A 22,778-nucleotide genomic window follows, 5' to 3' on the forward strand; every position below is an offset into this window, starting at 1 on the left:
TGGTTAGCTTCACTCTTCCGTTCCTCTTCATACAAATGGAGCACAAAGTATTTGAGAGTTGCTTTTAAAGAAGGAAGATTTACCTACATTACCAAGGTGAGATAGAGAAGGACTGGTAAAGGAGTAGCGCTCTCCCATAGAGGCCAATAATATCTAACATTTGTAAAGCACTTTATCATTTACAAACTGGGTTTAAGCGCTATCTGGTTCCAGGTAGAGTCCTCAGCACCCAGCCAGAACTTCTAGGTTGGCAGCCTCCTTGGAGAAGCAACCTCTGAAGAACACGGGGAGCAGAAGCAGTGGCCAAATAAGGGGTGAATCTACTCACCCACCACCTGGGCACACACAACCCAGATGAGCCCTAATCTGCATGCTGATTAATATAAATGAGTGGCTTTAATAAGCCACTGATGAAGTCGGTGAAAGAATGGTTCTCTCCACTCCTTCCTACCAGACAAGGACCAGGTTTAATGAAGACAATGATGAAAGGTCTGTTGCAGTAAACATACCACTAACTCACAGGAGTTCTGGAAGAAGCTTCTAACTCAGCTTTTTGAAGGGAGCCTCTTCAATGCTGCCAAATATGTAAGGCCGTGCTTATTTGTGGGAGGGATGGCAATCTGTTCTAGTGAGCTGGGAACTTCTTTCTGGCTAAGGGCGAAGAGCAGAGAGAGAAATGGCACTACCAGTAGGACAGGTGCAGCAAAAACTAAGCAAATTGGTAATCTTAATTTTTAATTTAGAACAGCTGATACATTGGTTTATAAACTAACTACTGGTAACATTTGTCAAAATGGTTCACGAAAACTCAGTGAACTCCAGAAAAGTAAAATCACAGCTGATAAAACTTAAATAGTCCACAAGTTCAGGAAAATGGCTTGAGTATGAAGTGTTGAAATTTAACATTATATTGGCTGGTGCACTCATTTCAGAAACATTCGCTGATAGCCTACTATGTACCTGGCACTGTACTAATGAGACTAGTGATGGCCATATAAAGGCCATTTATTTGTCTTTGATCACCTAGAGGATTAATACACAGATGAGCTGCATGACCTTGGGCCAGCACATCACTTCTTTGGGCCTCAGTTTGCATATCTAGGTAAGAGGCATCTGTGCTTTATCAACAGTAAGCCCCATGATCAGAAACACCTAAATGTGCACCTGCACACGTTTTTTATTCATAACAATTGTAAGGAATGGTCAATTTGCCAAAAATGTGGATTCCTTTTACTAGCAATACAAAAGTAATCCGAAAAAGTTGTTCACTTTTTGAATGACGGTGCATGATTCTTGGCCTTGTCACTTAACAATGAAAAATATCATTTATTTATTTAAACAATGATTAGGTTCCTGAAAAGTGGCAGATAATTTAAAATGCTGACATCAAGATGAAACTTTTCAGAAGAAATAAAGAAAAAGGAGATGCTTTCCAGTGGTTAAAAAATGGTTCTGCCAAGTACCTTGCATTGCTACAAAAACTGTAAATAGTTGCTGAGGATTGCATGCTTAGTCATGAAACAAAGCAATTCTGCCTGTCATTATCATACAGCAGTCAGCTGCTTTATTTTCCACCTTCTCCAACATGAGAATTCCTGCACATGAAGTCTGTTGGACTCAGGATGGTCCACGTTAATATGCTCTTTACTTAAGGGTACTGTTACACCATGTTTTGACTGGACTTTCTCTGAAGAGAATCATGTCTGCCATTTCAATGATCTGTACACTTTTCCCCATGTAGCCGATAACCTACATTTTGCTTTCACTGCTTCTTCATTTGAGGTCCTCTCAGTGATGTTAACTAAGGCTTTCCAAGTATGATTTTACTGAAAAGTTAATCCCACTTTTGAGACGTTTACAATGTGAATCTTCAGAACACCAGCATCATAGTACAGTATTTCATGCAACTGAAAGGATGCTGCTGGCTAGAACACTGCTTAGTAGTACCAGCTTTCAAAATTTTTAAATTGTAACCCAGAGTAAGAACTATATTTTACATCATGACACAGTATATGCATACATGCATATGCACAAAAATGAGTGAAAAGTTCTATAAAACAAAAGTTTCATTATTCTTATTTTCTTTTGCATTTCATTAAAAAAAAAAGTGTTGACAGTGATCTACTAAAACGATTTCACCACCCACCAATAAATAGGATGTGATCTGTGGTTTGAACCATTATCTTACATCATGCTGATATACGTCACGTATAGCTCATACTTTGGTCATCTGAATTGCAAACAAAGTCCTCAAATTTTCGCCATGCAGTTTAAACACTGTTATTCTGAAATATATTTGTAAAGGTGTTAACTTCTTTATCACTTTATAACAAAAACATGTAAATTAACTGAGTGTAAACAGGCAGGATAAAAGAGAATCATTCTTGGGTACTATGGGATATATGCTGTTAGAGTGCATATCAGTCTTGTTGGTTTACATTAACTGATGTTGACTATTAGCTTCAAACTTATTAGATTCATGAAGACAAATTGGTTTAGACCACATTGGCCGAAGAGTTAAATATTTCAGGATTTTTCTGGAATTCACACATACATCTTGCAAATTCCAGGGATACCATGTCCTTTGGGTAACACAGTTCACCTTTCAGCACAATCAGTTCCTCTTCAAATTGCCACACTGAAAAGCAGATGTTTGTAATTTACAGACATCCCAAGGTCGGCACTTCAAAGGCAGTCACAGAAATAAAAGCATGACTCATATGCATTAAAATCCATGCATCTTGTCTAAATTGTATTTCTTCCAAATACCTTCGCAGCTCTTCAAAATCTGTGATTCAATGAAATTCTAAAAATAACTGGCCCTACTAATACTGCATTCTAGAAAATTAGATAATCCATTTTCCCCTCCTTTAAAAAAATTAGGTAGTAGAAACTTGACACTAGCTGCATTGTCCCTTGAATCAAATAATGGATACCCTTGGGTTTGAAATTCTCAAATCTATAAAGATATACAATTGACTTTCAAACTGTTATCTCTAATGCTTAGCACATGCACACAAAAATTTTTGTTGAATTACCAGTACTCCTCTAATATTTGAATTCATTGTATAAATCTTAACTATTTAAAAATAAATTTGCACAGTTACCACTTTGTCCAAACACTATTTTCAGAAATTTACATCTGCATATCACCTTATGGCTTAAAGTATTGATAAAATAAAGCCTAAGTTTCTCATCACAAATCTGCCATAAAGATGAGTTCACTAATTTGGGGTATTACTTTATTTATTTATTTTTAAACATCTTTACTGGAGTGTAATTGCTTTACAATGGTGTGTTAGTTTCTGCTTTATAACAAAGTGAATCAGCTATGGGGCTGATATTACTTTAGATTGCTGAAATATGCATGTCAATCTTAAGATCTCTGACATTTATAAAATATTTTGGCTTCTCTATTACACCTTTGTTTTTTTTTTTTTTTTTTTTTTTGCGATACGCGGGCCTCTCACTGCTGTGGCCTCTCCCGCTGCGGAGCACAGCCTCCGGACACGCAGGCTCAGAGGCCATGGCTCACGGACCCAGCCGCTCCGCAGCATGTGGGATCCTCCCGGACTGGGGCACGAACCCGTGTCCCCTGCATCAGCAGGCGGACTCTCAACCAATTCCCCCCAAGGGAAGCCCTCATCTTTGATTTTTATTAACAATTTTTCTTGATTTCTTTGTTTCTCTTCATATTTAATGCCCTTGTCAGAATCTGGTTATATATTGTACCTTTACAGTCTTTCTTACAACACTCAGAACTGTAGACTATTGGCACTGGCAAGGAGGTAGGGGATGGAAATAATGCTGCCTTTATTTTATAGATGAGGAAACTAAGAAAACAAGTTGCCTTTGCTTAGTAGTTATTTCTCTAAAATGTTTTATAAAGCCCTATTGATGTTTGTATTGTTTATTCCAATATTTAAAAACCACTAGTTGTTTAAGATATTATAAATTCCTGTATCTGTAACTGCAAAACTGCTGGCAAAAAAGGCATCATGGTTCTTTGTTGGTTTGTCTTCTACTTTAGTTAAGCACGAGGATTTCAGAGCCGGACTGCCTGGATTCAGGCAGCAGCTCTACCATTTATTACCACGAGGAAATTATTTAACCCTTTCCTCTGTCTCAGGAGAGATTAAATGGGTTAATACGCAAAAAACACAACAGTGCCTGCTACATAGTAAATACTCAAAAATATAAGGTGTTTTTTTTTTAATGTTTGGTAGTAATTGTAATAACTATTAAATATTCTACATTATGAAGTTTCTAATTTCATTTCAAAAATGGAATATTAACACATTAGATAAACAATATGGAGGAAAAGATCTCAACTGGAATTCTAAGAGATAAAATGAGCTGTCCAATGTTAAATGGCGAATTAAAAAAAAAAAAGGTAGGGATAGGAACTAGGTCTACAGACTTCTACTTCAGGGCTACTTCCATGACTCTTTGTAGCTTTATATGTCATCACTGAGGAATATAAAATAGGTAAGTGCTATAAAGCTCAACATATGATGAAAACATAAGTGATCCACAAGAGTGTAGCTGCTTAGTAATGAAGTAGTTAATCTGATATTCTAAACAGAGAAACTGTCCTTTAAAAACTAAAGATTGAACACAGACACAGTATAGTTTTGATGTTTACTGATATCTGACTGACCTGAACAAAGAACAAAGACGATTAAGCCACATGAATAACAACAAACAACTTAATGCATTTTCCAAAATTCTTAAAAACAAAGTTCCTTGGCATAGCCATACTTTCTAACAAACCCACTTTAATGTTTTCACAGTTTACAATATCAGAAATGACCTCAGGGTCAGGCATTTGTCAGTTAATGACCTGCTGGGCTAATGGCCTTCAGCTTTGCCTTGGGCACACAAGTCCTCCAGTAGGTCATTAGCTGCCAGAAAAGGGCTCTTCCCCAATCACTATTGCTAAATAAATAAAATTTGCTCCTGGGTTAAGGCCCTGTAAGCCAACTTTGGCTTAAAGTGAATTTTTTCGTTGAGTATTTACAACTCAGAGGAAAATGATGGAAATGCTAAAACCAAAGCTATATCAATAAAAGTAATGAAAAGCAGTCACGTGGATCCTTTTGGATGCTCTTAAATTTTCTTTTGCTTATGGTGTTCAAATTCAGTCTTAATTTAATATAGCAGGCACCAGATTACAAATGCACTGCATTTTGGAATTTCATCTATAAGTAAATTTTTTTGGAGCTTATACTACATTTTCCTAAAATAAAAGGCTATAAATGATGGCTAGGTTCCCAGGGAAGCCCACAAAAGCTTAGTTAGCCCATAATATTAGAAATACCATATACTTGTAATTAAAAATAAGATTGAAAACCACAATCTTATAATACTTGCAACTAAACAAAATTGGAAAACAAAACTAAATAGGAAACATTTTTAAAATGATCTTTAAATGTTGATGGTTGCAGGGAAATTTGGTTTAATAAGAGAATAAGGGTAGAGACACTGGTTCTTTCCTATGCCTATCTCATTTCTAATTATAATTTTCCTTTTTCTTAACACAAGAGTATACCAAGCTTTACTCTGTGTTCTTCAACTCCAAGTTTCTTCGTTTATTTTTCCTCTTGAAAAAAGCAGAGAGAAGGCAAAATGGTGGATGGCAATTTTTCTTTTTTCTTTAAAAAAAAAATTTTTTTTTTTTGGCAATTTTTCTGAAACAACAGGTAAAAGAAGAATGAAAATCTGGTGGAAAACAGCTGAAGAGGATGTGTATACATTCTGGAGACTGTCTAAGGTGAAATGAACTGAGTTGTGAACAGTAAGAGACAAAGAAAGGGGCACTGTGTACAAGTCTACTGGGTGAAGAAATGATGGTTGGAGAAGAGACTGGGGTCAGGTGGCTGAGGATGAAGAGGAAGTAATCAGCTGTTCATCTGCCTAGTACTTTGTAAACTCTGAACTCAGGAAATTCCTTGAGTAAAATCATTAGAAAGGCAAAAGAAGAGTACTGAATAACTCAAGCTGGAAAATACATTTTTTTCTCTCTCTGGCTTTGGAGAAATAGCAATTTATGTCAGTGAAATTGGAGGGGAAAAAAAAGCTGGTTTAATTAATTTTACTTCTAGAAAGTGGGAAAAGGGATTTACAAAAATTGAGGTTGCCAAAGTATACAATGAGATTGCCATAATCAGTATGTTTCTACCTCTCATGGCCAACCACGGTGTGTGGTTCAACTGTACCCATGTCAGAGGGTGTATTTTTGTAGAACACAGACTTCTTTTTTTTTTTTTTTTTTGCGGTACGCGGGCCTCTCACTGTTGTGGTCTCTCCCGTTGCAGAGCACAGGCTCCAGACGCGCAGGCTCAGCGGCCATGGCTCACGGGCCCAGCCGCTCCACGGCATGTGGGATCTTCCCAGACGGGGGCACGAACCCGTGTCCCCCGCATTGGCAGGCGGACTCTCAACCACTGCGCCACCAGGGAAGCCCAGTACACAGACTTTTTAAAAAATGGGTTTCTTTAAATGCCAGGCATATGGAAGAAATGCTTCTCTTGCTCTTTTTTTCTTGTCTTCAGGTTTCTGGTTTGACACAGACACTCAGAGAAGTGTCCATTTTGCATGATGGCATTTGACCTTCCTGTGACAAAAAGATACTTCATTCCATTGTTTTATGGCACCACAAGGGTAAAGTTCAAGGTTTTAATGAGATAATACATTTTAAAAGAACATAATATTTTGCCTTTTTAAAAAATTTATTGATTTAAGGCTGTGTTGGGTCTCCGTTGCTGCGTGTGGGCTTTCTCTAGCTGCGGAAAGCGGGGGCTGCTCTTCATTGCGGTGTGCGGGCTTCTCATTGCAGTGGCTTCACTTGTTGCAGGGCATGGGCTCTAGGCGCATGGGCTTCAATAGTTGCGGCACGCAGGCTCAGTAGTTGTGGCTCGCGGGCTCTAGAGTGCAGGCTCAGTAGTTGTGGCACACAGGCTTAGTTGCTCTACGGCGTGTGGGATCTTCCCAGACCAGGGCTTGAATCCAAGTCCCCTGCCCTGGCAGGCATACTCTTAACCACTGCACCACCAGGGAAGTCCCTGTCTTCTTATTTCTAGCACACATCTCAAACATTTATCACTTTCACTTTAAATACAAGGAAGCAGACTCAGAATATAAATACAGTGTCTGTTTAATATGTGGCTATGTTAGCATGTGATAAGAAAAAAGCTGGAAAAATTATTTTGGGGATTTTGAAATTGTAATTTTAAAATAGTATTTTGACTTCTCTGATATGGAGATAGTTTCCTTTATCGTTACAACATATGACACCCCACTTACGTTCTGCACATATTTACTCTAGTCATGAAAATCTACCCTTGACTGGGTCATATGAAGAAAAGAACATTAATCATGGGTGTCAAACTAAAGAGGATGAAAGCAATTAATTCAATAATTTCCACAGGTAAAATACTTATGACAAGACTGTAAACACACAAGGTCACAATAATGTCTATTTTAAATAAATATGACAGAGAAAAACTTAAATTTCATATGACATAGTATGTTTTCAGGTTTCACTTTTCAACATGAACTTGAAAGTAAACAATATAACAGATAAGAAAAACATCAAATAACCAATAGCAGCTGCTTTATTAAAATATATAGATGGTATAAAAGGAGATTTATATGCATAAATTGAGCATATTTATACAAACAAAATTATTCCTTGTAAACAACATATTTATACCTTTTGGAAAACAAAGTTAACATAAGAGAATACATCAGTTATGCAAGGACTACATCTGTGCCACTGGTTATTTAGAAATATAAATCACTAATGCTTAATAGAATGGCTCCCAGGAGTGACATCATGACAATGTTCTGGGATGTTTAGACAAGACCCCAGAACTAACTAGCTCACAGATGTATAATCATAGGTCCATTAAATGAAAATCACTACAAAGATTAAAAAAATAACATGGTGAATTAAATTCTTTAGATACTAGGGTCATCACTGTACATATAAAACACTATGTTTTTTTTTAAAAATAGATGACAAATAATAATATGCACAGTCTTATTTACACTGTGGCTTAATCTTAAAATACAAATCCAGTCTACAAGTAAACACAGAGACGAGGGAAAAGCTCTAATGGTCAGCCAGATTTCTAAATTATAGTGCTTTTCCATGTTATGATTTTTCCCCAGTTATTCAGTGTGTCTCATTGATAGCTTGATGCTCGAACACTAAAATTTTAGATTCTGGCATGACCCCATCATTTCAGCATTCAGTGATGTTCTGCATGAACACAACATAGAGCAATTTATTTCAATGGAGTCAGGGAATTTACAGCTTAAAAAGAGGCATCTGAGGTCTCTTAGTTCAGGGTCTTTATGTAGTGAAGTACTAAAATAAAAAGTTGCCCTTAGGTCCGAAAATTGAAAATGAATGATAACTCAAGCATTAATTTTTAAACTCACTACTGAATTCAAAATCTTGTTAATTCACACGTACGTGACTACAGCTATAACAGTAAGAAGACAATTATCAGAGGATTAATATACCAATTTCTATACTTAGAGATATTTAAAAATCTAAGTGTTACCTAAGGCAATTACCTTGAAGACCCCTAATATCTTCAGGGAAAAGCCAAAGGGAGAATAATTGACTTTGCTAATTTTACCCTTGGCAATTATAAAACAGCTCTGAATTTCATATGACTGCAGAATACTTCATCTAATGGCCTGTCCCTGCAGAAGTACAGTGATAAACACATAATATAGAAATTCAGACAAGAATTCAGTAGCAAAAGAAAATGGGAAATTGGTAGAATGAGTAAGTCATAAAAAATTAAAGTTGCTACAAATATGCTAATTTTAACTACCAAGTTAAATATACACCCTCAAAGAAAAAGCAGACAGTTACTGTGGAGAAACAGAAAACTATACACAACAATTCTGTGTTATGTTCTACCTGCTCCCTTATTTCTGTGGCCTCTATTTATGTTGCTATTGCCGACAATTTTTCTTTCTTATAAAAGAAAATTAAAACATCATTAAATAGAATCTAACTTTACCAAGATATTAACCATATGTAGAGAGCTTATTTATCGCCACCTCTTCTTCCCCTTCAAAATCCCCCTTTTAGTAGTTAGTATTATACTTAAGCTTCTGGGAACTCATTTAATAAAATTATTCCTCTTCTGAGATAAAACTTTACTTTCCTTAAAAAAAATATTCTAAGGGGAATATTGCCATGTATTTAAATGAAAGGAACTGGCTCTGAATATGGGAGATTTGCTTTATCAAAGAAAATTCTTTGATAAAGCATTTTAGTTACCCCTTACAATCTACTCAGTTTAAAATACTGTTCACATGATTTGGAAATCATCTATTATGATTAAAAGAGGGCTACAAAAAGCCTAGATTTGTAGAAGATCAATTATGGACCCCTGGACATGGTAGTCAAGGTCTTTCACAAAAAGTGAGCCAGTGAAGCATCTTTTGAAATTGACCTTGTAGAGCCTTCAATGACCCTTTGAAGAACAATGTGCAAAAGATCCATGTTTTGGATGAACGGGGTTGTGTAGAATAAAGGCTTCAATTTAACACACAACTATCAAAGTCAGAAAAAAACATACCATGGTTTAAAAAGGAAAAAAATTCCTCACCAGACAAAGGTTGATAAAATGCAAATCTAAAGGTGCAAACCTGTGCACAGACCGTGAAGGTACAGGGCTCACTGGAGGGGAAGGGAATGCCTGATCATTCTTATTCCAAGGAGAAGCTTCAGGCTGAACCGTTGCTTGGATATTCTAAGCTTTTTTTGGGGGGTGGGGGGAGTAAATCAAGTAGTGCTACTGAAATCCAGTGCCTAATGGAGCAGATGGTGGAGGTCTTAGACTCTGGAACATTTATAGTGATGCTTCTGAATGCAAAACACCAGGAGTGGATTTCACCGGCTGTGAATCTGATTTGATTTTGATGGGAACAAAGCCTCCATTTTCTCTGAACTTGAACCACACTGAAAGAAAGAATGTGTGAATGATACAAGCTAGCTAAGAAAAAGGAACATATTAAATATTATTCCCATAAAGTGGTTAACACAAGTGAATACTTGTTTGTGTCATTATAGCATGTTAATAATATTTGTACTTAATATTTGTACCATCATCTTAACCTTATATAACATTTCATCAGAATAGCTTAAGTGAGTTAGATCTGATGATCAGAGCAAACAGATATAAATTTGTCTGAAGGCAGTAAGCTTTTTTTTTTTTTCTTTTTTAATGGTAGGGGCCATGCTGAGGGCTAATTACTGAAATATGGACCTAGTTAGTATGTCCGTAACATCTCTTCCTCTCAGGTATGTGAGTCTAAACCATGAGTGGCCAGTGTGTGTGGCTAATCATCTGCATACCAGACCTGTACTTTCTGAGGCTTCCTCCTTCTCCAAGACCCAGAGTTCAACACAGACCATAGCAGGTATGGTGAAGAGGGAAGTTGGACAATGCAGTCAGAGAGTGGCTCCCAAGTCAACTGAGATTATTTATTATTCCATTTTATTTTTAATTTTTTTTTGCGGTACATGGGCCTCTCACTGTTGTGGCCTCTCCCGTTGCGGAGCACAGGCTCCAGATGCGCAGGCTCAGCGGCCATGGCTCACGGGCCCAGCCACTCTGCGGCATGTGGTATCTTCCCGGACCGGGGCACGAACCCGTGTCCCCTGCATCGGCAGACGGACTCTCAACCACTGTGCCACCAGGGAAGCCCCTATTATTCCATTTTATACGGCCAATTCATTTCTTTCTTTAGCTTCCTTTTCAGATGAATATAAACTATATATTAAAGGTACCATACTATTTTCTCCCTAAAACCAGCAGGTCTGTCTTATGAAAATATGTGCTAGCCAAAAGTGGGATGGGAAGGTAGGGCAGAATGCTACTTGTCTCCCAGTATCTATTCTCTGCATCTTCCGGATTTTTGGTTGGGCACATGGCAACCTCACAATCGTTTACATTTCTTAGTCTCCCTGACAGCTAGGTGTGACCATATCATTAAATTCTAGCCAATAGGATGTAAGCAGAAGAATTTCAAATAACTTCTGAGAAACGTCTTTAAAGTGGTGACACTATACAATTTATCATCTGAACTGGGCCATGTGAGAGTAAAAGGGAGTGCTAAAATAATTAAAATTTTGTACTTTTTGAAACTGGTATTTATTAACTAACAATTGATTTGATTATACTGGGGGACTTGTTAACTAGTTCTATTCAAAAACCATTTTCAAAAATAAAATTTCAAAAGAAATAAAAATAACATATATCCATGTACATTAAAATAAAATAAAAAAGAACTTCTTTATATTGATAATCTGAATATTAAAAAATAGTCAGTAGAATAATTATTCTTGGTACATATTCACATACTTTGTTTCTTAGCAATATCTGTCTCTAATATTGTGTCACTGGCATTTTTCTGAAGGATGTGTCTATAAAAATATGGCATTTAAAAGTAAAACTGCTAGCAATATTCTTCACAGTTGCATTTTATAATTAATTAATTTGAAATTACTGATATTTTAATTGATTCTTATTGGTAGACCATAATATTTTTAATTGAGAAAGATGCTCTTTCTACAGGTTCTGAGTTACTTGGTAAGCTCAGAGCAAATTTTCTAAATGGAAGAGACACTCAGTTCTAATTTTTTTTTTCACATTGAAAAGTGTAACTATTCCACCCCAAATATTTTCAAGGTACTGTCTTCTTGCTTCCTTCAGAGTACTTTCCTTTGACAAATATTTTTAAAAGGTAAAACTTGTCAAATAAATTGACTCTATGATTCTTTTGAATGTTTTGCCAAAATTAGATGCTGCAAAGTCTAGGCCTTCTCAATTTCATTTCATTCATGTATGTGTATAATTTATTCAAAATAGGAGCACCACCAAAAGATTCTTCCTGCAAGATGAAATATTCCCAATCAGAAGTACAGAATTGCAAATTTTAATCTTGTAGAGCATTTGAGTTCTTACCATTTACGTTGTTCAATTCCTTCTTTCCTTCTGTAGGGAAAAATTCCAATGGAAATTTTGTTTTCATTAATTGCAGTTCTATAAAAGCTTCGTTGGGTGTTTCAGTTGTTGAACACTTGATTTCAGATTTCCACTTGATTTTGAACAAAATGTCACCAAAACTTTGATGAGCCATTTATAACAAAATTCAATACCATTGTTGGGTATAAAGATTTCTAAAATCTGATTGATGACAGGCAACAAAGAGAGAAGGCACATATTGTGGTGCTGAACTATATAGTTTTATACTCAATATCAGCTATATTCCCCAAATCTTGTAGTCCAGAGAGTCTGACTATAAAGATATTTGTAAATTTTTGTAACAATAGCTTCTATTTCAATTAGTAGAATGTTGATGTTTGTTTCGATGCAATTATGAATTATGGGTGTGCCTCAACCAGTTCCAAGTCCTCCATAGATTTCTCAAGATAGTAAGACGGTCATTTTTATCACAACACTGTATGTGTTTCACCTAAATTTGTACTTGTATTAATATTGTAAACTAACAATTTTATCTTTCATGTTCAACTTTTTTTTTAAAGTCTTTATTGAATTTATTACAATATTGCTTCTGTTTTACGTTTTGGTTTTTTGGCCGTGAGGCATGTGACATCTTAGCTCCCTGACCAGGGATTGAACCCACACCCCCTTCACTGGAAGGCGAAGTCTTAACCACTGGACCACCAGGGAAGTCCCTCATATTCAACTTTTTTTTTTTTTTTTGTGGTACGTGGGCCTCTCACTGTTGTGGTCTCTCCCGTTGCGGAGCACAGGCTCCAGACGCGCAGGCTCAGCAGCCATGGCTCACGGGCCCAGCCGCTCCACAGCATGTGGGATCTTCCCGGACCGGGGCACAAACCCGTGTCCCCTGCATCGGCAGGTAGACTCTCAACCACTGCGCCACCAGGGAAGCCCAAGGAACTTCTTAAATAAACAATATTGCATCTAAATAATTGAATATTGTGCAACCATTAGAAAGTTTATGAAAAAAGTTAATGACATGGGAAAATGCCCACATCATATATGCCATGAGAGAAAACAGGCAGGATTAAAAAAAATCTTGCACATGTAAGTTCTCACTTATGTTACCCCCAAATCCACATATATAAATGTATGAATAAACAAACAAAAAAAAGACTGAAAGGAAATACATGAAAATATTAACCAACAGTGATTATTTCTGGATAGTGAGATGATAGGTAATATTTATTTATATCTTTATATTGAATATTTAACACTACCCTATAATTAACAAATAATTCCATCTGTAATCAGAAAAAAATAGAAATTAATTTCAAAACTCTTTCCTAGCATTTACCAGTTTTAACTAGTGTTGACACTGCCATCATCGTCATTATCATCATCACAATTTTACTGAGCATCTATGTGTGGGGAGCTGAGGCAGCAGGGTGTTCAGACCTCTGTGGCTCCTGCAGTCAACCAAAGGCCATCCAGATACAAGCAAACCCTGCCCAGTTTTACCTTGGTGTTCTGAAGAAGAGCTAGTCCATTGCAGGCATTTGCTAGAAGAAAGTCTCCACTCAGGATAGCTATTTTATTTCCAAACTGCATGTCTTTCAGTGGCCCATCAGAAGATTGCAATTCATCTAAATTTACTATCCCACGATGTACAAGGAGAGCAGTATGGATAAGTTCTGTGATCTCTGCCAAACTTCTTTGACTAAAACATAAAGGTAAGACTTGTCTGAGTATAAAGAATACCAACTTATCACTAATGTCAGACTTCAGTTTTCAACAACAAAATATTTTATAGATTAGTGTCTCTTTTTTTAGATTATTCCTTTTTCATGAAGTTTTTTTCTATTGAGATATAATTGACATATAACATTACATTAGTTTCAGGTGTACAACATAATGATTTGGTATTTGTACATACAGTTGACCTTTGAACAACACGGGATTGAACTGTGTGAGTCCATTTACATGAGGATATTTTCAATAAATACTTAGGTATTATACAATCTGAGGTTGGTTGAATTTGCAGATGTGGAACCACAGATATGGAGGACCGGCTATGGGCCTTGAGCATCCGTGGATTTTGGTATCTGAAGTGGGTCCTGGAACCAATTCCCCGTGGATATCAAGGGAGGGCTGTATTGCAAAATGAACACCACCGTAAGCCTAGTTAACATCTGTCACCACATATAGTCACAAATTTTTTTTTCTTGTGATGAGAAGATCTACTGTCTTAGCAACTTACAAATACACAATACAGTATTATTAACCACAGTCACCATTTATGCATTATATCCCCAGTACATTATATCTTCATGGCTTTTCTTTTTAAAATAACTAGAAGTTCGTGCCTTTTGACCACCTTCACCCATTTTGTCTCCCTTCCCACCCTCCACCCGCCCCCTGACCCCAACCTCTGACAGCCACCAATCTGTTCTCTGTATCTATGAGTTCAGTTTTTGGTTTTGTTTTGTTTTTTTTTATATCCCACATATAAGTGAAACCATACAGTATTTGTCTTTCTCTGACTTATTTCACTTAGCATTTTGAAGCTTCGTGGGGTTTCTTTTTGAAGGTTTCAAATGCACTTTTTTTCAATCATGCCATATTTTAATGGGTACATGGTACTTTTACTTGGCATCAATTATGAGTTGGTTTTGAAGCAATTCAGTATTATACCAGCTGGATGACTGATGATCACTGATCTCTCCATTCTTTTGGGGTGACTCTGCTAGCAGGGGACAGGTTCCACAGTATTCCAATTTGTGTTGCTGCATATACCCATATAGCAACACAAAGTGGCCCCACTAGTATTACCAGTTTGTCATGGAAATCATGTGTACGTTTCTGGTGTCTCTGCCTTGCCATTGTTAGCTGAATGCTTCAAACTCAGGGAAACATCATGAAGCTGAAGACAGAAACTGTGGCAAATGCAGCTGAGGGTTTGGTGTAACTTCATATCAAGCACCCTCGCAAAGACACTTGAATGAAGTTTTTATTAGAGGCCTTTCCACCAAGTAGTTTGTGATCCACAAGCAGATCCTGACACCTTTCTTCTCTCTACCATTCCCCATTCTCTATCCCACGAGTCACCAGGATTCCCCAGAGAGAAGCTGACCAGTAAGGGCCACCCTCTACAGTTCCATTTAGATACTTTGTCCTCAGTATAACTTTAAGATTTATGAGAATTCTTACTGGTATCTAATAAAACTCCAATTTGAGTGGGAATATAACTTGTGCCAGACATTAGGTTAAGCACTTTTATGCATTATTACTTTTAATCCTAAATGCAAAGCTGTGGGATTTACAGACATGAATAGAATGTGGTCTCTTCCTTCAAGGACCTTATCTTTCAGAACAAGAACCAAGATATATATCTACAGCAGTAATTAAAATAGAGAAGGCCCTTGAGGAGCTTATAGTATAGTACTGTATCAGACAGGATTTCAAGAGATGTTTGTTTTCTTTTTTATACTTTTCTATAGTTTGTACCTTTTCTATAACAAAAGTATTACTTTTATAATCATAAAAAATTAACAATTACTATAAAATTTAAACCTCATAACCACCCTATGATAGGTATTACTAACCTCTTTTTATAGGTGAGAAAATTGATGTACACAGTTTAATGACTTGCCCAAAGGCACACAGTAATTCAGAGCTAGAAATCCATTGAAATCTGTTACAAATGGCCCCATGTGAATCATGCCACTTCGTTTCCACGCTCCTGTGTAGTCCCCTCCACCCTAACTTTGGGCTTCACCATGTGACTTACTTTGGCCAAAAAGACATTAGCACACGTGACATAAGTAAAGCCTTCTAAGTGTTTATGCATTAAGGCTTGTCCAGTGCAGTCACACGAGTGACCCCAGAATGTAAGAAATAAAATGGCTGTTTCAAGTCACTAAATCTTAGGATAGTTTGCTATGAAGCAATAGCTATCTGATACAGAAACTGGTATATCTAGGAGTGGGTGCTGTTGCAAAAAAAGCCTAAAATATGTGTCAATGGCTTTGAGTCTGAATGTTTGGGGCTAGAGGTAAAGGCTGAAGAAATGGCAAAGTCTTAGTAGAATCTGGAAAGGCAGTGAGGAAACTGTTATTGGGGGATTGAGCAAAAACATATGGTGTTATAAGGTAGGGAAACAACTTGCAAAACTTTTATCTGTGGTAACTTGAAAGACAGAAAATATACCTAAATATTAAAAAGTAGGTAGTGAAAGTGGAGAGATCAGTGGAGGAAGCTGTAACAAAGGCCCAAGTAACAAAAGGGTTTGACCTAAAGGTCAAATTTAAGCATTTGACCTAGAATAACAGCCTTAGACAAGGAGACAAATAAATATAAAACAATCTAATAATAAATATAAGAGACTCTTCTCTCAAAAAAATGTAGTACTTGTTTAACAACTACAGTACAGTAATTACATAAAGATGCAATAAAATAAAGGAGCCAAAATACTTGGCATATACAAAAGAAAAATTACGTTTCTGATTTACTCCCCTAGCTTCAAAAAAAAAAAAAAAAAAAAGTAAAAGAATATGTAAAAATGACCCCGTGTACATACTGTATCTGACTACAAATTGGGGGTGTAGGAGAAGATGAACCAGTGAGTTAAACAGCTTCTGAAAAGAGTAGATTCATGGTTTAGATTAAAACCTCACTACATCCCAAAGAAAATCACCAAGGATGGAGCCTTATAAGACTATTGAGAAGTTAACAGAAAACATTTTTGAAAAGGGAGCTAAAATTTAAAACTATCCTTTAAAAGAGTGACTAAAAGAAAGGAATAAAAATATATTTTATTAGTACCCTGCAAATGTATTCTAGCTTACGAAAAAGTTCGCTGCTACATTTCACAAAAATTGCACAATGAGATTATGAGCAAGTATAAAACTCAAGAAGGGTTAAGCACTGGATAAATCTCTCATGCAGTTCAGCTTATGAAAGAAAGTAATAACCAGGAAAGCAAAAGTTGTAGGTGTTTTGAATTACCCTAAGGATGAAAATGAATGATTGGGAGCTTTTAATAAAGACATCTATAATCATAAAACTGCATTCATTAAACAAATGGCAATCTTTAAATGCCACATGGCCAGAAACAACAAAAACAGTGGTAATAATAAAAGTGAAAAACCATAATATGTACAGCACCCACCATTCGCAAAGAACTTTCACTTATATTATCTACTTGTGATTCTAATTACAGCAGGTCTGGGAGGTTAAAGACCTGGTCGGAACATTCAGTTTATAAAGGACAAAGCTGGAACTCAGAGTCACCTTGTCATAGTGACCAATGATAATTTAAAATGTTTATTTGCCTAATGAATAGCAAATGGTGGTAGGGGGCCAAAGTCACCAATGTTACCAAGATTGGTATATGCCCACCACAAACTTGTCCAATTTTCATCCTTAGTTCTAAGCACTACAGAAGAGAATATTTCTAGGAGAAAGTATATTATGACTAGACTTGACTCTTTTTGTTCATAGTAGCTAGGGAAAATAATCAAGTTGTTTCCAAATCATTTGGTTAGAATCAAATCAAGTGATTTAACTCAGTCAGGAACCTAGATAACAGTTCTACCTATAACAGACAGGTCGTGGGCAAATCCCTTAAACTCTCAGGTCCTTGGTCTTCTGAACACTGAAAGGAGGGGAACTGGAGAAACAGTCTCTTCCAGTTCTAAGGTTCAGGGATTTGAGTCCTAAAATTTAAGATTCAGCTCTAAAATTCTAAGATTCGGGGATTAAAAAAAAATTACTTAGACTGGTAGTTAATAGTTAAAAAGAGACAAAATTATTGCTATTATTGGTACCTACTTTTCTACAAGAAATAGAAATGAACTGATTGGTCATCTTGAAATCTGTCCTGCAATTCCACTATCTAGTATGATGCTCTCAACTTCTAAGATTTTACCATTAGATAAACAACTTCAGGCCACATTACACAAGAGTTAATTTAGCATACAGCAGAGAAGCAGTGACAATATGAAAGAATCTGGGAATTTTTCCTTTTCATTATCTTATTCCTATTTTAGCCACCCAAAGCAATCTAGTAAACTTTCAATGTACTGGATTTTTAAAATTATCTTGTATAAAAGTCTTCATGTGATCTTATGTATATATGTTTTAGTACTTGGGTATTTTTCATGCTAAATCTTGATTGGAAAAGAGTCACAAATGAATACTGCTTATGTTAAGTAATCAGAGTAAGGAAGTAATTACTACATTGAATGTAACCCCGAGGATTAATCAATGTTTTTACATGAATTTTCACCAAATTACTTTCTTTCAGTTATATGTTAAACAACTTAACCTGCTTTGATCCATATTCTTCCAACCATTCTCCAATTTTTTTAGCATCCTAAGCTTTAGAAATAAGATGGCAGACATTGCTAGTTACCTCTTCACTCTCTCCTTCCTCACTACTAACATACCTGTAGTTATAGCTGGAGAGACAATGTACTCATTTAAAAATACTCACCTCCTCAAGATCCCTTGAGGCTAGAGGGGATTGTGTAGCACAGTCTGGCCAATGAATGTAAGCAGAGGTCCACTAGGTGGAGTTTCTGAGAAATCTACTGAGTTTCTGATATAAGAGAACAGATTCAGATGGCATGCCTTTGGCATTTTGAGCTTACCTCTTCCTCCTGTTTGGTTATGGCCCAGCTGCCTGGGGGCACAATAGAAACTTTAAAGATCCTAAGAGGGCCCCCAACCTAAGGATGGTAGAGCAGGAAGAAATGAGAAGCCTGGACCCCTGGTGACTTCTTAGGGCTGCACCAGCTCTGACATGCCCATCTCTACACTTCTTGTTATCTGAGACAAATAAACACTGCGTTCCTTTAAGCTACTGTTTGCTGGAGTCAAACTCCTAAAAGATATGGTCAATAAAAACTATACCACAGGGCTTCCCTGGTGGTGCAGTGGTTGAGAGTCCGCCTGCCGATGCAGGGGACATGGGTTCGTGCCTCGGTCCGGGAAGATCCCACATGCCGCGGAGCGGCTGGGCCCGTGAGCCATGGTCGCTGAGCCTGCGCGTCCGGAGCCTGTGCTCCACAACGGGAGAGGCCACAACAGTGAGAGAGGCCTGCTTACCGCAAAAAAAAAAAAAAAAAAACTATACCACAGGGGCTTCCCTGGTGGCGCAGTGGTTAGGAACCCGCCTGCCAATGGAGGGGACACGGGTTCGAGCCCTGGTCTGGGAAGATCCCACATGCCACGGAGCAACTAAGCCTGTGTGCCACAACTACTGAGCCTGCGCTCTAGAGCCCACAAGCCACGACTACTGAAGCCTGCGTGCCACAACTACTGAAGCCCACATGCCTAGAGCCCATGCTTTGCAACAAGAGAAGCCACCACAATGAGAAGCCCGTGCACTGCAACGAAGAGTAGCCCCCGCTCGCCACAAATGGAGAAAGCCTGTGTGGAGCAACGAAGACAAAACAAAACAAAACAAACAAGCAATGAAGACAAGACAAAACAAAACAAACAAACAAACAGCTATACCACAAAAATGATAAAGATGACATTTTACGTTCATATTTCTGCACTCTGGTTTTATTCACCTAATATTATCTCTTGGAGATAGTTCCACATTATTTACAAATAAAGGATCGCCTAGTTCTCTTTAACATCTCTTCAGAGGTCCATTGTATAGATGTGCCATACTTTTGCTGCTATACAGTGAATGATAAATTTTTGTTTAAACAATTTTTAAGAATCAGCCCATGCGTCACTTCTCTGAAGTCTTCCCTCATTTCCCCAAAGTTAACTCCTTCTGCGCTTGAAAGCCTTTGAACATAGCTCAGTCATTTGTTGTACTATGTTGTAATTATTACTTTTTAAAAAATTAATTAATTATTTTGTTTATTTATTTGTTTTTTGGCTGTGTTGGGTCTTCATTACTGTGTGAGGGCTTTCTCCAGTTGCGGCGGGTGGGGGCCACTCTTCATCGTGGTGTGCGTGCCTCTCACTGTCGCGGCCTCTCGTGGCAGAGCACAGGCTCCAGATGCGCAGGCTCTGTAGTTGTGGCTCACAGGCCTAGTTGCTCCGTGGCATGTGGGATCTTCCCAGATCAGGGCTCGAACCCATGTCCCCTGCATTGGCAGGCAGATTCTCAACCACTGTGCCACCAGGGAAGCCCCTGTAATTATTTCGTTAGCCATATTTCTTCCTGCTCTCTCTCTCCCTCACAACACTGTAAATGATACCATCCTATTTCCCTAGCCTGCCTATAAACATTTGTTAAACAAATAGCTCTTTACTTAGCAATCAATTTTATAAAGGTAGAGGGAACAGCTATCACTCTGAGTTTCAAAAGGTGAGGAATGATATAAACTAAAAAGTCAGATTTATAGAATCAGAGTTGGAAATGACCCATAGGTCAATTAAGCTCAATTAGCCCCTTCCAGGGATGAGTAATCACAAATTACACAGGAGCCAGGTCTGCTGATGAACAGTTTTAATTATCAGAAATTGTTCCTAATATTAACTTGAAATTTCTTAAAGTGTTTTACATGTTTAAGTTGGTGTTAAAATAATACAAGAGTCAATAGTGTTTCACCACACAGGCAAAGGAGATAAAAGATAATACAGTCTTCTTTCTCTTTCTTTCTTATTCTTTCTTTTTTTTCCCCTCCTCCCTTCTTTGCTTTCCTTTTTAAAGATGCATTTCTTGAAAACACTTTTTATTTTGGGAATTTTCAAACATAACAAAAGTAGAAAATATAGCATAAAGAACCTCTGTGGACCCTAATCTTGTTTTAGATACACCTTTCACTCTCCTTCCAGATTTTCTTCCTTCCAGATTATTTTGAAGCAAATGTCAGACATCATGTCATTTCATCTGACAATACTTCAAATATCCTATTTTTTAAAATGCCTAACAGCAGAAATGGCTCCCACTTACTAAATTACTTTAAGCCAATTAGTTACTGTATGCCAAGCAAGTTTATATAATTTTGCAAGCATAATAATAATTCAATTAACAGATTAATAAATAAAATAATGTAAAACTCACAGCAGCTCTCTGAGGTAAGCATTATCTCTATTGTATAGAAGGAAGCTGGGTGGGCAGGCTAAGTAACTTGCTCAAGTCTAGCTGGTAAACTGCAGAGCTGGAGTTGAAGCCCAGGGTTCTCTGATTCTAAAACCCAAAACACAAAATATACAAAATTCTGGGTGTTTCTGAAAGTATTAAAATGGTAGGCAAGAGTCATTTATTTAAAATCATTTTACTTGAGCCCTAAAAGGTTTTTTTTTTTAAGTTGGAAAATTGACTTTTATGTTCATGTGGGAAGAATAAATTTGAAAATTACAAAGAAAATTTTGGAAGAGGCCTGTCATTCTAGATTTTAAAACTTATTATGAAGCTATTGTAATTTTTAAAAGAATAGTGCTATCACAAGAACAAACTAATAGATTAGTGGAATGAACTCCAGAAAGAGATCCAAATATATTTGGAAAATTATTTATGGTAAAGATAACATTTCAAATTGTTAGGGAAAAAATGGAATATTCTTACAAAAACTGTTGGGGCAACTGGCTATCGATTAAAGGAAAAAAATAATGAAGTTAGATACTTACTGTACTCCGAGGATAAAAATATATTTAGCTGGATCAAATATATAAATGTGAAAAACAAAACTATAACTTTAGGAAAACATTCTTAGGACCCTGGGCTGAGAAAGCCTTGCAAAATAAAATGGGAAGTCATGAAGTCATAAAGAAAATAATGGATAAAATTGAGTGAAATATACAAAAATGTTTATATAATAAAATATAGGCTGATTTGAAATAACATATTTGCAACACATACAACAGACAGAAGATTATATTCAAAATACGTGTGGAGCTTGTCTAAGCTGGACAAGAAGTTAATAAGAAAAAGATAAACAGCGCAAGAGCAAAATGGGAAAGGAAATGAAGAGGTAATTCCAAAAGAAACACAAATGGTCAAAACCATATAAAATGACGCTTAACTAAAAATTTGGAAAAGGAGTATTATAATAATAATGAGATAATATTTTTAGTCCATTAGCTTTGCAAAAATGAAAAGATTAGAAATGAGGCAAGCAGGAAGATGAAGAAACAATGAAGTCCACCACTTTGCTCCTTTGTTCAAAACCCTCCAATGGCTCCCCATCTCACTCAGGGTAAAAGCCAAAGTTCCAAGAATGGATTCCAAGGCCCAACACAATCTGCCCCTGCTCCTCTAACCCCTTAACTCTCTGACTTCATTTGCTACTCTCTTCCCCCTTGTTCACTCTCCTCCAGCTACATTAGCTTCCTTGGTGTTCCCTGAACAAGCCAAGCCTGTTCCTACCACAGGGCCTTTGTCCCTTCCTCTGTCTGGACTAATCTGCCCCTATATATTTGCGAGGTTTCGTTACTTGCTTCCTTCAGGTCCCTTCAAAGTGCACCTGATCAGGAAGGCCTTCTCTGACTACTCCACTTACAAGAGCAACCTTCCCCTTCCTGCTGGCACTCTATATCTCTACTTCCTGCTTTTTTTTCCCCTCCATAGCACTTATTGTCATCTGACACACTAGTTATTTCATCTGTGTTTTGCTTCTCTCTCCAGGGTCCCATAGAAAGTAAGTTCCATACGAGCAAAGAATGGAGAAAGTAGAGGGGAAAGCTGATATGAGCAATAGAGCTCCTAAAATACACTTCAAAAATACCAAAATATCAAAAATACTAAGATAGCAATAATAAAAAGGAAAAGTATATGCTTTTAACGCCAGATGAAAGAAACTTTCATGG

The 22,778-nt window shown here is 37.0% G+C and overlaps 1 protein-coding gene across 3 annotated transcripts in view; it reads right to left on the reverse strand.

Annotated features, from left to right (window-relative positions):
* PDSS2 (decaprenyl diphosphate synthase subunit 2) overlaps positions 1 to 22,778 on the reverse strand; it is a 273,183-nt gene that overhangs the window by 107,611 nt on the left and 142,794 nt on the right. For all 3 annotated transcript variants that reach the window (XM_079938680.1, XM_079938681.1, XM_079938679.1), the window contains one exon: positions 13,521 to 13,719. In XM_079938680.1, the coding sequence (XP_079794806.1) occupies positions 13,521 to 13,719 (199 nt within the window). The remainder of the gene's footprint in view (positions 1 to 13,520; positions 13,720 to 22,778) is intronic.

The sequence above is a fragment of the Stenella coeruleoalba genome, assembly GCF_951394435.1.
Source record: "Stenella coeruleoalba genome assembly, chromosome: 12".
Lineage (NCBI taxonomy): Eukaryota > Metazoa > Chordata > Mammalia > Artiodactyla > Delphinidae > Stenella > Stenella coeruleoalba.